This window comes from Globicephala melas, chromosome 1 (assembly GCF_963455315.2).
Source record: "Globicephala melas chromosome 1, mGloMel1.2, whole genome shotgun sequence".
Taxonomy (NCBI): domain Eukaryota; kingdom Metazoa; phylum Chordata; class Mammalia; order Artiodactyla; family Delphinidae; genus Globicephala; species Globicephala melas.
Window position 1 is genome coordinate 75,402,027 of NC_083314.1, and position 16,025 is coordinate 75,418,051.

Consider the following 16,025-nt stretch of genomic DNA (forward strand, 5'->3'; position numbering starts at 1 on the left):
GTCGTGTACCGTGGGGCGGGAAGAGGCAGGTGGGAGCTGGACGTCCGGGCGAAGGATGTCCAGGCTAAGGCGGTCGGGTCTGAGGGCTGGTGCGGGGTGCGTGACAGAGGTAGGGGAGTGAAGGCGTGTAGCTGGGAGTGGGGAGTTGGGCCAGCGCTCGGCGGCGAGGTCAAAAGCGCAGTTAGGACCCCTTTGTGAAATCTTTTCCCAGGAGGGGTCCGCGCTGGGCCTGCCTCCGGATTTGCATTCATTTACTGTCGGTCTGACGGCAGTTCCCAAAGCGGGGGGAGCTCTTTAGAGCCTCTGCTGCCTTTGAAGTGCCGGAGCTGATCCCTGCACGCTGCTGACTTTGAATAGTAGCTGCCTTTCTTTTTTTTCTTTTTTCCTCCTTTTTTGGACCTCAGTAATTTATCTGAAATATAAGACTCGCCTGTACTAATCCCACTCCCTTTCATTCTCTCTTTCCATTCCCTTATCAGCGAAATCTTCAGGTGTTTATTGAACTTTAATTATCAAGATAAGGACATTAGTTGATTTGGCATGGGTGGGGGAATCTCTCCTAGTGTCCTGGAGAAACTGAATTAAGGAGGTTTAAAACTAACCTTATAGTTGAGACTCTTAAAACTTTATTTTGCAGTCCTCTAGTCCACGCTTTCATCTAGTCCCCTGGTAGATGGGCGTTCAGGCCTTGCTTCAACATTGTCAGTGATGAAGAACTCACTGTAACAGGAGGGAGATTATTCTATTCTTGGACCTGTTGTATTGAGAATAAAGTTTTTTTGGGGTAGAAAGATGCAGTCAGTTTCCATATAATGCTCTTGATCCAAGATGCATAGAATAAGCACAGAATAGGAAGTTCACACACTCTTTCATTCATTCATTCGAGGAACATTTATTGAGTATCTACAATAGGGCAGATACTGCTGAGTACTAGGCGTACTAGCTGCAAAGAGTCCTTTCCCTCAAAAAGCACATTGTTTTGGGGCAGGATGGTGGGAAGGAGACAAGAAGCAATCATAAAAGTGGTAAGTATGAAAAAAGAGGTTTGCAAATAGCTGCTATGCGAACATAAGAGAAGATACCGTCCACTTTAGGTTAGTGTTGCCATTAAAGTATGATAATTGGAATTGAAGCCAAGAGTCCAGAAGTAACATAGAGAACAGTTAGGACTCTCTTTCTTGTTTTCAACACAAAATTTCTGTTAATATAGTCTAACCTTTTTAAACAACCACACTTTGCTTTTGGATTGTTTCTGTTAATGGAAATACCTGTTTATGAAAGCAACAATAGCAAACATTTATTGATCTAAGAAATTACTATCTAATGATGTAGGTGCTATTTTTATTTCATTTTATAGCTGAAGAAACTGAGATTCAGTTTAAGTAACTTATGCAAGGTCACAAAGCTGGAGAGAAGCTTGACTCCACAGTTTGCTTTCAGCATCACGTTATTTTGCCTCGCTGATTGTAATAATAACAACTAACACTAATCACTTACTATTTAATTCTTATAACAACTGCATGAGGTGAGAACAATTATTTTTTTTTACAGTTGAGGAAACCAAAGTTTGGAGAGGTTAAGTCACTCAGCCAAGATAACACACTAATCAGTAATAGAGTTAGGATTTGAACTCAGGCAGTCTAACACTGTCTCTCACCTTCCACCTAATGGGACATTGTGCATTTGGTGTAAAGTACCGTGTTGATGATTGAACATGAATAAGTGAAAAGATTTGAGGAAATGTTATTATCATTAATTAATAGGAAGGTGATAAGAACTTGCCTTTATCCTTTCAGGATGGAACAGAAGTGGGACTTGCAAAATGTTGCCCTGTAAGAAGAGAAGAACTACATTGACAGAGTCCCCACAGCATCAGGGCAACCAGGAGGAAGATGACTTAGACCTAGAGTCAGCTGTTAAACCAGAATCTGACCAAGTTAAAGACTTGGGGTCAGTGTCAGTGTCCTGGGGTCCAAGTTATGGCAGAGCAGCTGGCCTTGAAGTGCAGTCTGTGCAGGATGCAGGAAGTCAGCTTGGTATGGAGGACCCATCTTTGAGCTCTGGGATGCTCACCCAGGACACAAATACACCAGTTGTAGAAGCTGTCGATGTGGCCATCTCTCAGGGAATCACCCTACCTTCCTTGGAGTCTTCCCAGCCCCTAAATATACACATTGGTAAAGGAAAACTCCAGGCCACTAGTTCAAGGAGAGGGAAGAAAATTACACTCAGGCCTGGGTCACTTGCTCAAGAAGACAGAGGTGATCATCTTATCGCAAAGGAGCCTTTTTCAGGAGATCCTAGTGAAGAATTCAAGGAAGAAGGAGGTAAGATATGGAAGGTCTTAGGTTACATTTTCCTTGTCAGTACCAGCTTGCCATTGCCTTTGCTGTTGTCATCGCACTCTCTGCAGTGCCTTTACAAAATAGCGTTTCTGAAAGAGGATGCTGATTTGCTATGGAATTGGAGCTGTGGTGCTTGTAAGGGTCAGCGTTGAACGTTATGAATGGGTGGAAACTTTCTTCTCCTCTGCCATTTCCTGGATCATCTTCTGTATCCTTTTCTTTCCTTTCTCTTATCTTTTCATCATTTCTGGAGGGATAAACTATGTATGGCCTTTTGTGATTTGGTGAGTATTTATGAAGTGGGCCTTGAGGAGGGGCAGTGGCTTAAAGGGAGAGACTGCTGCCTGCATCTACAGAGGTGACATAACCCTTAGGACTTGAAGGATGAGTTGTGATTTGATGGACTGGTGGCATGGAGTATCTTAGGCCAAGAACAGTCTGGGCAGAGGCAGAGAGGCAGAGGCAGAAGAGGTAGTGAGAGATATCTTCAGAGTGGTAGATTGTGTTTAGATTGTGAAGGGGTTTGTTTCTCACACTTAAGTGTTTCAACTTTTCCTGAAGGTTATAGCCAATAAACAAAAGAAGCAGAAGGCATAGTTCTGACCTCAGAAAGCTTACAGTCTAGTTGGGAAGACAAGACACTGCTCCAAATGAATTATGGATAATTCATTTGGAGCAGTTTAAGATACTATGTGATTAAGTGCTAGTGTGGTACAAGTAATTAGGATTTTTGAAATCAGAACTTGGATTGATAGGATTGGACGGATTGGGGTGAAGGAGTGGAGGCAGAATAGCATTTTCTACAAACACGTAGAAGTGCTGTGTTTGTGTGGGAGGGTAGCAGGGCTTCAGATAGAAAGGATAGATCCAGATTACTATACAGAGCCATGCTGCTATGCCCTTGAGACTGTATAAATTATTGGTGTAGGATGTTGGCAGTAAGGATAGAGAAGAAAGGGTATATCTCAGAGACATTACAAAGAAAGAATTAATATTACTCAGAGACTGATACCGTTTAAGATAACTGGACTTGGGGATGGTGAAGCATGCCTTCACGAGGAAGGTATTTGAGGGGGTTGAAATGAGTTCAGCTTTAGATATATGGAGTGTGAGGTGCCATCAAGGAAAAATAGAAAATTGAGATTGGAGTGTTCTCAATCTCAGTTGGTAAGAGGTAGGACTAGAAAAGTGTTAATTGTGGTTCTTCTTCATGGAAAGGAGCATGGAAGAAGATGACAGAGTAGGGAAAACTGGAGAAGTAATGGTGGAAGTCAAGGAGGGAGGAGAGTGTTAAGAACAGATACATCATTTAAAATTTAGTGACAAAGGAGATACAGTGATGCCTGAGAAAATATTACATTTAAAGGTTGATGATCTTTGAGAGTAGATTTAGGAGAGTCTTTTAGAAAAAGGAAATCAAATGATGGCATTAAAGAGGGAGGGATGAAAGCCCCAGTAATAATTTGTGCCATGGGAGAATGGAAATCGCTAGAGGGGGCGGCAAGACTATGGAACTTTTTCCTTGGCTAGGTTGTATTAGTGATATGAAGACAGGAGGAAATGGAGGAAAATGCAGGATTAAAGTGCTAGAGAAGGAATGTAAAATTAAGTAGGGGTTCAAAGTCACTCACCTATTGAGGAGTGGAATCTAGAGATATTTTCAGTGGTCAGTTTGCAAATATCCAAGTGTAGATAAATAAACATTTATTTTTTAGGATTATCTGTAATACTACTACCCCGTTGATTCTCCCACCTTGTACTTCAGTTAGCTGTATATACAAGTAATACCAGTAAAAGAAGTACATTATGACTCCTTTTTGCCCCCCAAGTAACTTTTTTCAGCCAAATAGAAATGTCACATAAAAAGCAGAAAGGAGGAAAGAAGGAAGATTGAAAATTCGTACATGTGCGTTTTGGAAAATATTGAAAAGTTGAAAGAAGAGAATAAAAATCACCCATAATCTTACTGCTCAGAGTAATTACTGTTATAATTTAGTGCATATTCTTTTCGTTGTTTTGCTTTCTTTTAAGTGACATTTTGGTTTTTTTATTATGATTATGTGGGGGAAGAAAACAGAAAAAACATCTAGGTTATTTTGAAGTGTCAGCATTGTGTTATAATTGATATACACTGTTAAATCATGTTTCTAGATTGCAGCTGCTAGTGATTAAACCTTTCTCTATATTGATGTTTATTCTCATAGAATTTTAATTGTTCTTTTAAAATTGATTTATGGACCCTGATTTCAGCTTAAGCCGTTTTTTCCTTTCTTTGCCTTCTAAAAATGATTTAGGCAGATTTCAGCTTAAAATTAAGTTGGTTTTTACAGTTTTCAGCTAATTATTTTCATGTTATCAATTTGAAGTTGTTAGACTGGCAGTAAACAAGTTACAGCTGTGCTCTGAATAAGGCTTTTACTTCTCTCTCTTACCCTTCTTTATTTCTTTATTTCTTTGGCTGCATTGGGTCTTAGTTGCGGCACGTGGGATCTTCATTGCGGCAGGCATGTGGGATCTTTCGTTGCGATGCGTGGGCTCCAGAGCGTGCGGGCTTAGTTGCCCTGTGGCATGTAGGATCTTAGTTCCCCTACCAGGGATCAAACCCACGTCCCCCTGCATTGGAAGGCAGATTCTTAACCACTGAGAGGTTAAGAGTGGGAAGTCCCTCTCTTACCCTTCTTGACTTCTCTTTCTAAGGTCTTTGGCATCTAGCAGATTGATAAGAGGAAAAGAAGAGTGGGATCCTAGGGGGTTCTGTAGGAGGGGAATTAAATTGGGAAGCAATGAGATGGGATCAGGAAAAAAAAGTTTGCAGAGAAAAGGAATATCTTCTCTATGTAGAGTATGGTGCAGCTGATAAACTGTAGGGACAGTTTTGGAGCAGTTCCAACTGTTTGAGGTGGAAAAAGTATCAATGGAAGCTCTACCTACCAAAGTGAACTTCTGTATTTTGCTTAGATGTAAAGATTCTGGTATGTTTGTTTAAAAAAATCATTTGCATCAGTTCAGTTTTTAAATGTTAGACATTAATTCTAAAAATTATTAACAATTGTTGATTAATGAGAAAGCTCTGCTGTGCTATTGATTTAAGTTCCTCCCTCTTATAAGAAATGTGCCTGAGAGGAACTTCTTTTTTTAAATAAATTTATTTATTTATTTTTGGCTGTGTTGGGTATTCGTTTCTGTGTGAGGGCTTTCTCCACTTGCGGCGAGCGGGGGCCACTTTTCATCGCGGTGCGCGGGCCTCTCACTGTTGCGGCCTCTCATTGCGGAGCACAGGCTCCAGACGCGCAGGCTCAGTAGTTGTGGCTCACGGGCCCAGCTGCTACGCGGCATGTGGGATCCTCCCAGACCAGGGCTCAAACCCATGTCCCCTGCATTGGCAGGCAGACTCTCAACCACTGTGCCACCAGGGAAGCCCCCTTAGGGGAACTTTTGATTTGTTGGATTTAGAATTCAACTCGTTGTACAGTCCCTATTAAAACCACAGCTTTTAGCCTTTTTGACATTGTGAATTAATCATGGGCTCCTGAAGTAAAGGAAGTAAGATTGAGAGTAAATAGAATTAAGGATTCATTCATACTTTAGTTGAAAATAAAGGCTTTTTTTCTTTGTTGACAGGGTGTCCTCCAATTAAAAATCTTGTGTATACCAGTTGAAACTGCTAATGTTGATGGGATAACAGTCTTAAAAAATGTTATCTGTTTTGAATGGGGCTCAGTAACAAATAATTTGATCTCTTTTTGAAAAACAATTTTTTTAAACTATGTAATACACAAACATGGAAAAAAAGTTCCTAAATGCAGAAAGTACACAGGGAAAAGTTAGGCACTCTTTCACTTTGTCCTCGTTTTCCAAGTTCTCAGAAGCAATCACTATTTAACAATGCCTTGTGTATATTCTATAGATCTTCTGTGTATACACAAGCCTGTATGTATTCTTGTTCCTATGACAGCTTGATTCTAATGTTTGCTTTTGATATTGCATGAATGTTTCTTTGTCTTTTTTTTTTTTTTTTTTTTGCGGTACGCGGGCCTCCCACCGCTGTGGCCTCACCCGTCGCGGAGCACAGGCTCCGGACGCACAGGCCCAGCGGCCATGGCTCACGGGCCCAGCCGCTCCGCGGCATGTGGGATCCTCCCGGACCAGGGCGCGAACCCACGTCCCCTGCATCGGCAGGCGGACTCTCAACCACTGCGCCACCAGGGAAGCCCCTCTTTGTCTTTTTAATGCCCCTCACGAAAAATGGAAAGAAAGGTAACACTCTGTAAGAGTTGAGGTGAGGAGAGAATTCCCTGGCGGTCCAGTGGTTAGGACCCAGCACTCTCACTGCCGGGGCCCTGAGTTCCATCCTTGGTTGGGGAACTAAGATCCCACAACCCATGCGGCTCAGCCAAAAAAACAAACAAACAAAAGAGTTGAGGTGAGGAAAGGAGAAAGTTGTCTAATGAACTGTATAACCATGTATTTATAATGTTATGGTGATTTTTACTCTGATGCTTTGTAAGATTGATCTTACAGAGTCAGAAAGTTCAGGACATTTTATAATGTATATCTTTAAAAAATTTTATTTATTTTTGGCTGCATTGGGGCTTCGTTGCTGCATGCGGGCTTTTTTCTAGTTGTGGAGAGCGGGGGCTACTCTTTGCTGCGGTGCACGGGCTTCTCATTGTGGTGGCTTCTCTTGTTGCAGAGCACGGGCTCTAGGTGCACGGGCTTCAGTAATTGTGGCATGCGGGCTCAGTAGTTGTAGCTCGTAGGCTCTAGAATGGAGGCTCAGTAGTTGTGGCGCATGGGCCTAGTTGCTCTGCGGCATGTGGGATCTTCCCAGACCAGTGCTCGAACCCACGTCCCCTGCATTGGCAGGTGGATTCTTAAGCACTGAGCCACCAGGGAAGTCCTATATCATTTATAGTTGATTAAATGTGGTGTTAATGGTCATCTATATAAAATGTCCCTTTGTTACCAGGAATATATCTCCCCCCACCCTACAATTACGGATATGATTTTTTCATAGGGAAAAAAAATGCATGTTAGAACTAGAAAGACCTTAGCGATTACCTAGTTCAATTCCCTGACATTACCGATGAGTAAATTGGACCTGCGCTTTGATTTCAATATTTTTCTTAGGATACTGTCTTTAAGAGAGAGGAATGCCTGTATAGTAAATGCATCATTAATGAAGTTATCTAACTAAAAAGGACTTTATAACAAGATGCTGATTTTTACAACAGAGTATAATTGAGAATGGACAAAGTGTGGAGCAATATTTGTGATTCTTCCAGGAAAATCTCAAATGCATTCTGGAGGGGAGATGCCTTCATTACCATCAGACAGTCACTCTGCAAAACCAGCAGCCCAGCCTAGGAAATCATCTCAGCCAGATGTCTGTGCCTCTCCTCAAGAAAAGCCACTCAGGACTCTAGCTCACCAAGCTGAGGAAGAGATAGAGGATGGTGGACTCTTTATTCCAATGGGTAGGCTTTCTTTCTTTTCTTTGGAAAAAAATCCTCTTTATTGAAGTATAATTTGCAGAAAACGGCACATAGTCCAAGGTATCCAAGTTCACTGAATTTTCAAAGATTGAATACACCCATGTAACCAGCAGCCAGATCAAGAAATAATATTACCAGTACCCAGAAGTCCTTCCTTTCATTTATTACTGACACCCACCCATGGGTAACCATTATCTTGACTTCTAGCAGCACAGATTAGTTCACCTGTTTTGTACTTTATGTGAAATATAAATCTGTTTTTTGATTGCCTTTTCCCACTCAACATTATGTTTATGAAGTTGGTCCACATTGTTGCATGTACTTGTAGATTGTTCATTTTCATTATGATGTAGCATTCTGTTGTTAGAATATTCTATATTTTCTTTATTAATTCAATTCTTAATGAGTGAATACTTTCCAGTTGTAGGCTACTCTGAATGGTGCTGCTGTGAACATTCTACTGTAGATCTTTTGGTGAACATATATGCCTAATTTTTGTTGTGTGGAATTGCTAGGTCATAGGATTGGGCCTCCTTAAAGTTTTTTGGAAACTATATATATATATATATTTTTTTAAATTTATTTTATTTATTATTATTTATTTTGGGCTGCGTTGGGTCTTCGATGCTGTGTGCGAGCTTTCTCTAGTTGCACTGAGTGGGGCTGCTCTTCGTTGTGGTGTGTGGGCTTCTCGTTGTGGTGGCTTCTCTTGTTGCAGAGCACGGGCTCTAGGCACGCAGGCTTCAGTAGTTGTGGGACGAGGGCTCAGTAGTTGTGGCTCCTGGGCTCTAGAGTGCAGGCTCAGTAGTTGTGGCACATGGGCTTAGTTGCTCTGTGGCATGTGGGATCTTCCTGGACCAGGGCTTGAACCGGTGTGCCCTGCATTGGCAGGTGGATTCTTAACCACTGCACCACCAGGGAAGTTCTAAGCATTTATTTTTTATGCTAATGTCAATTTTTCTTTTCAATTTTCAGTTCATTGCTAATTTATAGAAATATAGATTTTGGTATATTGGTATATCTTGTGACTTTGCTATAAATTCACTTCTTAGCTTTATGTACTTTTTTGTAGATTCTTTAGGGATTTCTTTTTTTTCCCCCATTTTTTAGGCCATGCTGTGTGACATGTGGGATCTTAGTTCCCTGACCAGGGATCGAACCTGTGCCCCCTGCATTGGGAGTACAGAGTCTTAACCGCTGGACCGCCAGGGAAGTACCGAGGGATTTCTCACATAGATAATTAAGTCATCTGCAAATAAGGAGTTTTTTTCCTTCATTTCCAATTTGTGTGTCTTTTCTTTCTTTCTTTCCATTCCTTCCTCTCTCTTCCTTCCTCTCCCTCTCTCTTTCCCTCTCCGTCCATCAGCCCCCATCTTATTATGCACTGGCTAGGACATTCAGTACAGTGTTGAAGAAAAGCAGTGAGAGTGGGCATCTTTTCCTTTGTTCCTGATCTCTTAGGGGAAATACACTCAGTTTTTCACCACTAAGCAGAATTTGTTGGTTTATAGCTATTGTTTATCAGATTGAGGAAGTTCTCTACTATTCCTAGTTGTGGAGAGTTTTTATCATGAACTGATGTTGGATTTTGTGAAAAGCTTTTTCTGCATCTATTGAGATTATCTTTTGTTTTCGTTTTTGCTTTTAAACTGTCGATATGGTGAATTGTATTGATTGATTTTCAAATTTCAAAGCATTTTTGCATTTCAGTGATAAATCGACCCTTTTGATCATGATATAGGTATATATATATATTTTTTTGTATTGCTGGATTTGATTTGCTAATATTTTGTTAAGGATTTTTGTGTCTGTGCTTGTAGTTTTTTTAAAAAAAATATATTTATTTATTTATTTATTGGCTGCTTGGGTCTTCGTTGCTGCGCGCGGGGTTTCTCTAGTTGAGGCAAGCAGGGGCTACTCTTCATTGTGGTGCGTGGGCTTCTCATTGCAGTGGCTTCTCTTGTTGTGGAGCACGGGCTCTAGGCGCGCGGGCTTCAGTAGTTGTGGCACGCAGGCTTCAGTAGTTGCGGCTCGCGGGCTTGAGTAGTTGTGGCTCATGGGCTCTAGAGCGCAGGCTCAGTAGTTGTGGCGCATGGGCTTAGTGGCATGTGGGATCTTCCCGGACCAGGGATCGATGCATTGGCAGGCAGGCTCAGTAGTTGTGGCGCATGGGCTTAGTGGCATGTGGGATCTTCCCGGACCAGGGATCGATGCATTGGCAGGCAGATCCTTAACCACTGCGCCACCAGGGAAGCCCCTGTAGTTTTCTTTTCTTGTAATGTCTTTGGTTTTGGTATTAGGGTAATACTGACCTCATACAATGAGTTGGGAAGTGTTCCTTCCTCTTCTTTGTGTTTTTTTGTTTTTTTGAAGAGTTTGTGAATTGGTTTTATTTCTTCCTTAAATGTTTTGTTGAACGCACCAGTGAAGCCATCTGGGCCTAGAGTTTTCTTTGTAGGATGTTTTTAACTATGAATTCAATTTCTTTAACAGGTAAAGGGTTATTTAGTTATCTCTTTGTTCTTGAGTGTGCTTTGACAGTTGGTATCTTTTCAGGTATTTGTTCTATCCAAGTTGTTGAATTTATTGACATAAAGTTTTTCATAATATTCCTTTGTCATCTTTTTAATGTCTGTGGGCTCTAATGATGTCTGTTCTTTTATTGCTCACACTCGTAATTTAGTCTTTCTCTTAATCATTCTGGCTAGAGGTTTTTCAAAGAACAAGCTTTTGGTTTCATTAATTTCTCTATTTTTCTGTTTTCTATTTTACTGGTTTTTGCTGTTGTCCTTTATTTTCTTCTGTCTCTTTGCTTTGGGTTTAATTTGGTCTTTTTCTGGTTTCTTAAAGTGGGAGCTTAGGTCATGGATTTGAGACTTTATTTTCTAATAATACTATAGAATGTATCAATTTCCCTTTAAACACTGTGCTAGCTATGCCCCACAAATTTTGATATATTGCATTTTATCAACTTCAGTTGACAGTATTTTCTAATTTCTCTTGGGATATCTTCTTTGACCCATGGGTTATTTAGAAGTGTGTGTGGGGCTTCCCAGGTGGTCCAGTGGTTAAGACTCCACGCTTCCACTGCAGGGGGTGCAGGTTCAATCCCTGGTCAGGGAAGTTCTGCTTGCCGTGCAGTGTGGCCAAAAAAGAAAAAAAAAAAAGAAAAGAGGTGTTTGTGTGTGTGTGTGTGTGTGTGTGTGTGTTTCTAAACAACAGAAATTTATTTTCTCACAGTTCTGGAGTCTGGGAATTCCAATATTAGGTGCTGGTAAATTCAGTTTCTGTGAGAGCTTTCCTCCTGACTTGTAGACACCCACCTTCTCACTGTGACCTTACATGGCCTTTTCTTGGTGCATGTGTGTGGAGAGAGAGGGAGTGAGCTTTCTGATATCTCTTCTTATAAGGAGACTAATCCTATAGGATCAGGGATTCACCCTTATGGACTCATTTAACCTTAATTACTTGCTTAGAGGACCCATCTCCAAATACAGCCATACCAGGGGTAAGGCTTTCAACATATGAATTTTGGGGGGACACACGTTCAAGTTAATTTTGGGGAGACACACACATTCAGGTTTTCTGTACAGGATTGGAGTCCTATTCTATGTTCAGTTTCAGAACCTGTTTTTTTAAAATGTAATTTTTATAGTTATAGAGTACCATATGGCTTATAACAGCAAAAACAAAAATCCACTATAACTTTTTAGAAGTGTGTTTTTTCACTTCCAAATATTTGGAGACTTTCCAGCTATCATTTTGTTGCTGATTTCTAATTTAATTCCCTTGAGTTCACATCATACTTTGTATGATTTCAGTACTTTTATATTTATTGAGGTTTATTTTATGGCCCCAATATAATCTTTATTGGTAGCTCTTCCATGTGTATTTGAAAAGCATATGTATTCTGTTGTTTTTTAAGGTACACTGTTCTGTAAATGTCAATTAGGTCAAGTTGGTTGACAGCATTGTTCAGGTTTTATTTATTTTTATGGATTCTTTTTTTTTTGGTCTATTCTGTCAATTATTGAGAAAGGCATATTGAAGTCTCCAACTTTAATTGTGGATTTGTCTATATTTCTTTTCAGTTTTGTCAGTTTTAGCTCTACATATTTTATTTATTTATTTTTATTGTTTTTATTTTTTATTTATTTAAAATTTTTTAGCGGTGCTACCTGGCATGCTGGACCTTAGTTTCCCAAACAGGGATCAAACCTGTGCCCCCTGCAGTGGAAGTGTGGAGCCTTAACCACTGGACCGCCAGGGAAGTCCCTAGTTCTACATATTTTAAAACTCTGTTTTCAGGTACATATGCCTAATAACATACATTGAGTGGGTTTTGAATGTTAAGGCAAACTGGCATTTCTGGGGTAAACCTATTTGGTCATGATGTATTAGATTTTCTAATATATTGTTTAAGGTTTTTGTTTTTTTGTTTATGGGAGATAACTGGCTTTAATTTTCCTTTCTTATAAAGTCTTTTTCATGTGTTGGTATTAGTGTTATACTGACCTTATAAAATGAATTGGGAAATTTTTCATCATTATCTGGTCTCTGGAAGAGTTTGTTGAAGACTGGTGTTATTTCTTTCTTAAATGTTTTGTAAGCATTCACCAAGGGTGCTGTCTAGGCCTGGAGTTTTCTTTGTCAAAAGCCTTTTAAGTTTTGGATTAAATTCTTTAATAATTATAGGATTATTTAGATTTCCTGTTTCTTTTTGTGTCAGTTTTGTGTAAGTTGTGTTTTTCAAGGAATTGTCAAATTTGTTGATATAAAGTTGCTTGTAATGTTTATTTTGGTATGTCTAAGTTTTTAATGAGGTTGTCTTTTTAGTTTTGATTTTAGTGAGATCCTCTTTTTATTTGTGTCTTATTTTTTTTGTTGATAAGTTTGGCTAGAGGTTTATCAGTTAATCTTTTTAAAGAACCAACTTTTGGCTTTCTTGACTTTTTTTTTCTATTTAATTGATTTCTGTTCTTTATTATTTCCTTCCTACAATCTACCTTGGATTTGATTTGTTCTTTTTTAGCTTCTAGTAAGATTTTCAATCTTTTTTTTCTAATATATACATTTAAAGTTAAAACTTGCCCTCTAAGCATTGCTGTAGCTGCATTCTGAAAATTTTGATGTGTCATACTTTTGTTTTCATTCATCTTAAAATATTTTTAATATCCATTATGACTTCGTTTTTTTTGTTTTTTTTTTGTGGTACGTGGGCCTCTCACTGTTGTGGCCTCTACCGTTGCGGAGCACAGGCTCCAGACGCACAGGCTCAGCAGCCATGGCTCACGGGCCCAGCCGCTCCACAGCATGTGGGATCTTCCCAGACCGGGGCACGAACCGTGTCCCCTGCATCGGCAGGCAGACTCTCAACCACTGCGCCACCAGGGAAGCCCTATGACTTCTTCCTGACCCATGAATTATTTAGAGATATGTTGCTTAATTTCTAAACGTTTGAGGATCTTTCTAGTTAAATTTCTTTATTGATTTCTAGTTTAATTCCATTGTGGTCAAAAAGCATATTGTATATGATTCCTGACCTTTGAAAATTCTTGAGTCATTTAGCTTATGGTCTGTTCATGTGCTGTTAAAAAGAATACATATTTAGTGGGTGTTTTATACATGTCGTTTGAGTCAAGTAAGATGTCCTGTATATGTCTGTGAGGTCAGTTTTGTTAATGTTGTTCAGATCTTTTATATCTTTACTGATTTTTTTTTTGTCTGCTGTCATATGTTACTGATTGACATTTGTTAAAATCTCCAACTGTGATTGTGGCTTTCTCCTTTTTTTCCCCTTTCAACTTTTTTATAAATTTATTTATTTATTTATTTATTTTTGGCTGCATTGGGTCTTCATTGCTGCACGTGGGCTTCTCATTGTCGTGGCTTCTCTTGTTGCAGAGCACGGGCTCTAGGCACACAGGCTTCAGTAGTTGTGGCACATGGGCTCAGTAGTTGTGGCTTGCAGGCTCTAGAGCTCAGGCTCAGTAGTTGTGGCACACGGGCTTAGTTACTCTGCGGCACGTGGGATCTTCCCAGACCAGGGCTTGAACCTGTGTCCCTTGCATTGGCAGACGGATTCTTAACCACTGCGCCACCAGGGAAGCCCTCACCTTTTGTTTTATATATTTAAGCTGTATTATCAGGTGCACAGAAATTTAGAATTTTCTGTTGAATTGACTCAGCATGAAATGTTCCTTTTTATCTCTTTATCTTCTTGCCTTAAAGTCTGCTTTGTATTTGATATTAATGTGTACATGGTATAAGTGTTTACATTGTTTTGCTTTCAACCTTTTTTGTGTCTTTTTTAATGTAAATTTATTTATTTTTGGCTGTGTTGGGTCTTCGTTGCTGCATGCGGGCTTTCTCTAGTTGCGGAGAGTGGGGGCTGCTCTTCGTTGCAGTGTGCGGGCTTCTCATTGCGGTGGCTTCTCTTGTTGTGAAGCACAGACTCTAGGCGTGCGGGCTTCAGTAGTTGTAGCGCATGGGCTTAGTTGCTCCGCGACATGTGGGACCTTCCTGGACCAGGGATCAAACCTGTGTCTCCTGCATTGGCAGGCAGATTCTTAACCGCTGCACCACCAGGGAAGTCCCCTTTTTTGTGTCTTTATATTTAAAGTGTATCTTTTATAAATAGCGTAGAGTTAAAAAAAACAAAAAACCTTGTCTGAACATATTTGTTAATTAGATTGTATACTTCATTTATATTTAATGTAATTTCTGATATAATTTTCTATTTCTTTTTTGTTCCTTTATTTCTCCTTTCCTTCTTTTGGATTAATGAAAATGCTTTTACTTTTCTTCTCTATTAGCTTTTTAGTTTTGTATTCTTTTATTTTTCTTTTACATGTTACCCTATAGATTAATATGCAATCTTTGAAATTACTATAATCTACCTTAAATTCGTACTCTTACCACTTCCCAAACCATGTAAGAACTTTACAACAGTTTTACTTTATATATCTACTCCTGCCTTTTGTGTTATTGATACTGTATTTTACTTCTTCATTTGTTTTAAACCCTACAAGACATTATTGTTATTGTTACTGTCTTAACCAGTCAATATTGATTTATATTTATCACATAGTTAACCTTTCTTATGTCTTGATTCATCCTGAAGTTCTTTATTTTGCCTTCATCTTGGGTCATTTTTTTTCATCTTGAAGAATTTCCTTTAGTATTTCTTGCAGACCTGGTCTCCTGTCAATGAATTATCTCAGATTTTGTTTGTCTGGAAAAAAAATCTTAGTTTTGCCTTCATTTTTAAAAATTATTTTCACTGTGTATAGAATGTTAGGTTGTTCTTTTCCCTGCAGAACTTTAAGATGCATTCTGTTATATTCTGGTTTCCATTGTTTCTGTTGCAAATTCAGCTGTCAGTTTTGTTGTTACTTTGATAATTTGTCTTTTTTTCTTCTGCTTCTAAGATTTTCTCTGTTCTGGTTTTCAGCATTTTGACTATTATTTGTGTACTTGGGTTTTCTGTTTTTAATCTGCTTAGGGCTTGTAGAGCTGCTTGAATATGAGATTTGATATTTTATCAGTTAAAAACAATCCTTGTAAATATTTTTTTTAGATATCATTTCTGTTGTGGTCTCCTTCTTTTCTTCTGGTATTCCAGTTACATGTATGTTAGGTCTTTTCACCATGTCCCATGTGTATTGTTTTTTCTTTATATTCTTGTCTTTTTTCCTCCATGCATCAGTTTCTGCTGTTCTGTAGTCTAGTTCACTAATTCTCTGTTTTGCCGTGTCTTATCTATTAAATTTTTCATGCCAGTTTAGCACTATAGATTCTATGTGAAATTCTCCATCTTTTCCTTTATTTTCTTGAATGTGTTAATCATAATTATTTAAAAATCCTTTTTCTAATATCTGATTCACCCATAGGTCTTTTTTTTTTTTTTACTGTCCTCCCCCATCCCCTAGTGTTTTGGCATCTTGGTTCTTGCTATAATTTTTGATTGGATGCTGGACATTGTGGATGAAAAATTCTAGAGGCGTTGGTATTGTTATCTTCCTCTGAAGAGGGTTATGTTTTCTTCAGACAGGCAGATAATTTTGGAGGGTCACTTAAATTCTGCCAAGGGTTGGTTTTATGCTATATTAAGTCTACTTTGTTTCAACTTTATAGATTGTGGCCTATATTCCTAGTGGGGTAGCTCTTCTGGGGTTTCAACACT

The 16,025-nt window shown here is 39.2% G+C and overlaps 1 protein-coding gene across 5 annotated transcripts in view; it reads left to right on the top strand.

Annotated features, from left to right (window-relative positions):
* Positions 1-16,025, top strand: part of GON4L (gon-4 like) — an 85,439-nt gene that overhangs the window by 73 nt on the left and 69,341 nt on the right. For 3 of the 5 annotated variants that reach the window (XM_030842168.2, XM_070044202.1, XM_070044206.1), the window contains exons 2-3: positions 1,797-2,327; positions 7,631-7,822. In XM_030842168.2, the coding sequence (XP_030698028.1) occupies positions 1,823-2,327; positions 7,631-7,822 (697 nt within the window). In that variant the 5' untranslated portion in view covers positions 1,797-1,822. Of the gene's footprint in view, position 1; positions 1,026-1,796; positions 2,328-7,630; positions 7,823-16,025 lie in introns of those variants that run through there. The other 2 variants (XM_030842169.2, XM_070044205.1) reach the window with 2 other exon arrangements.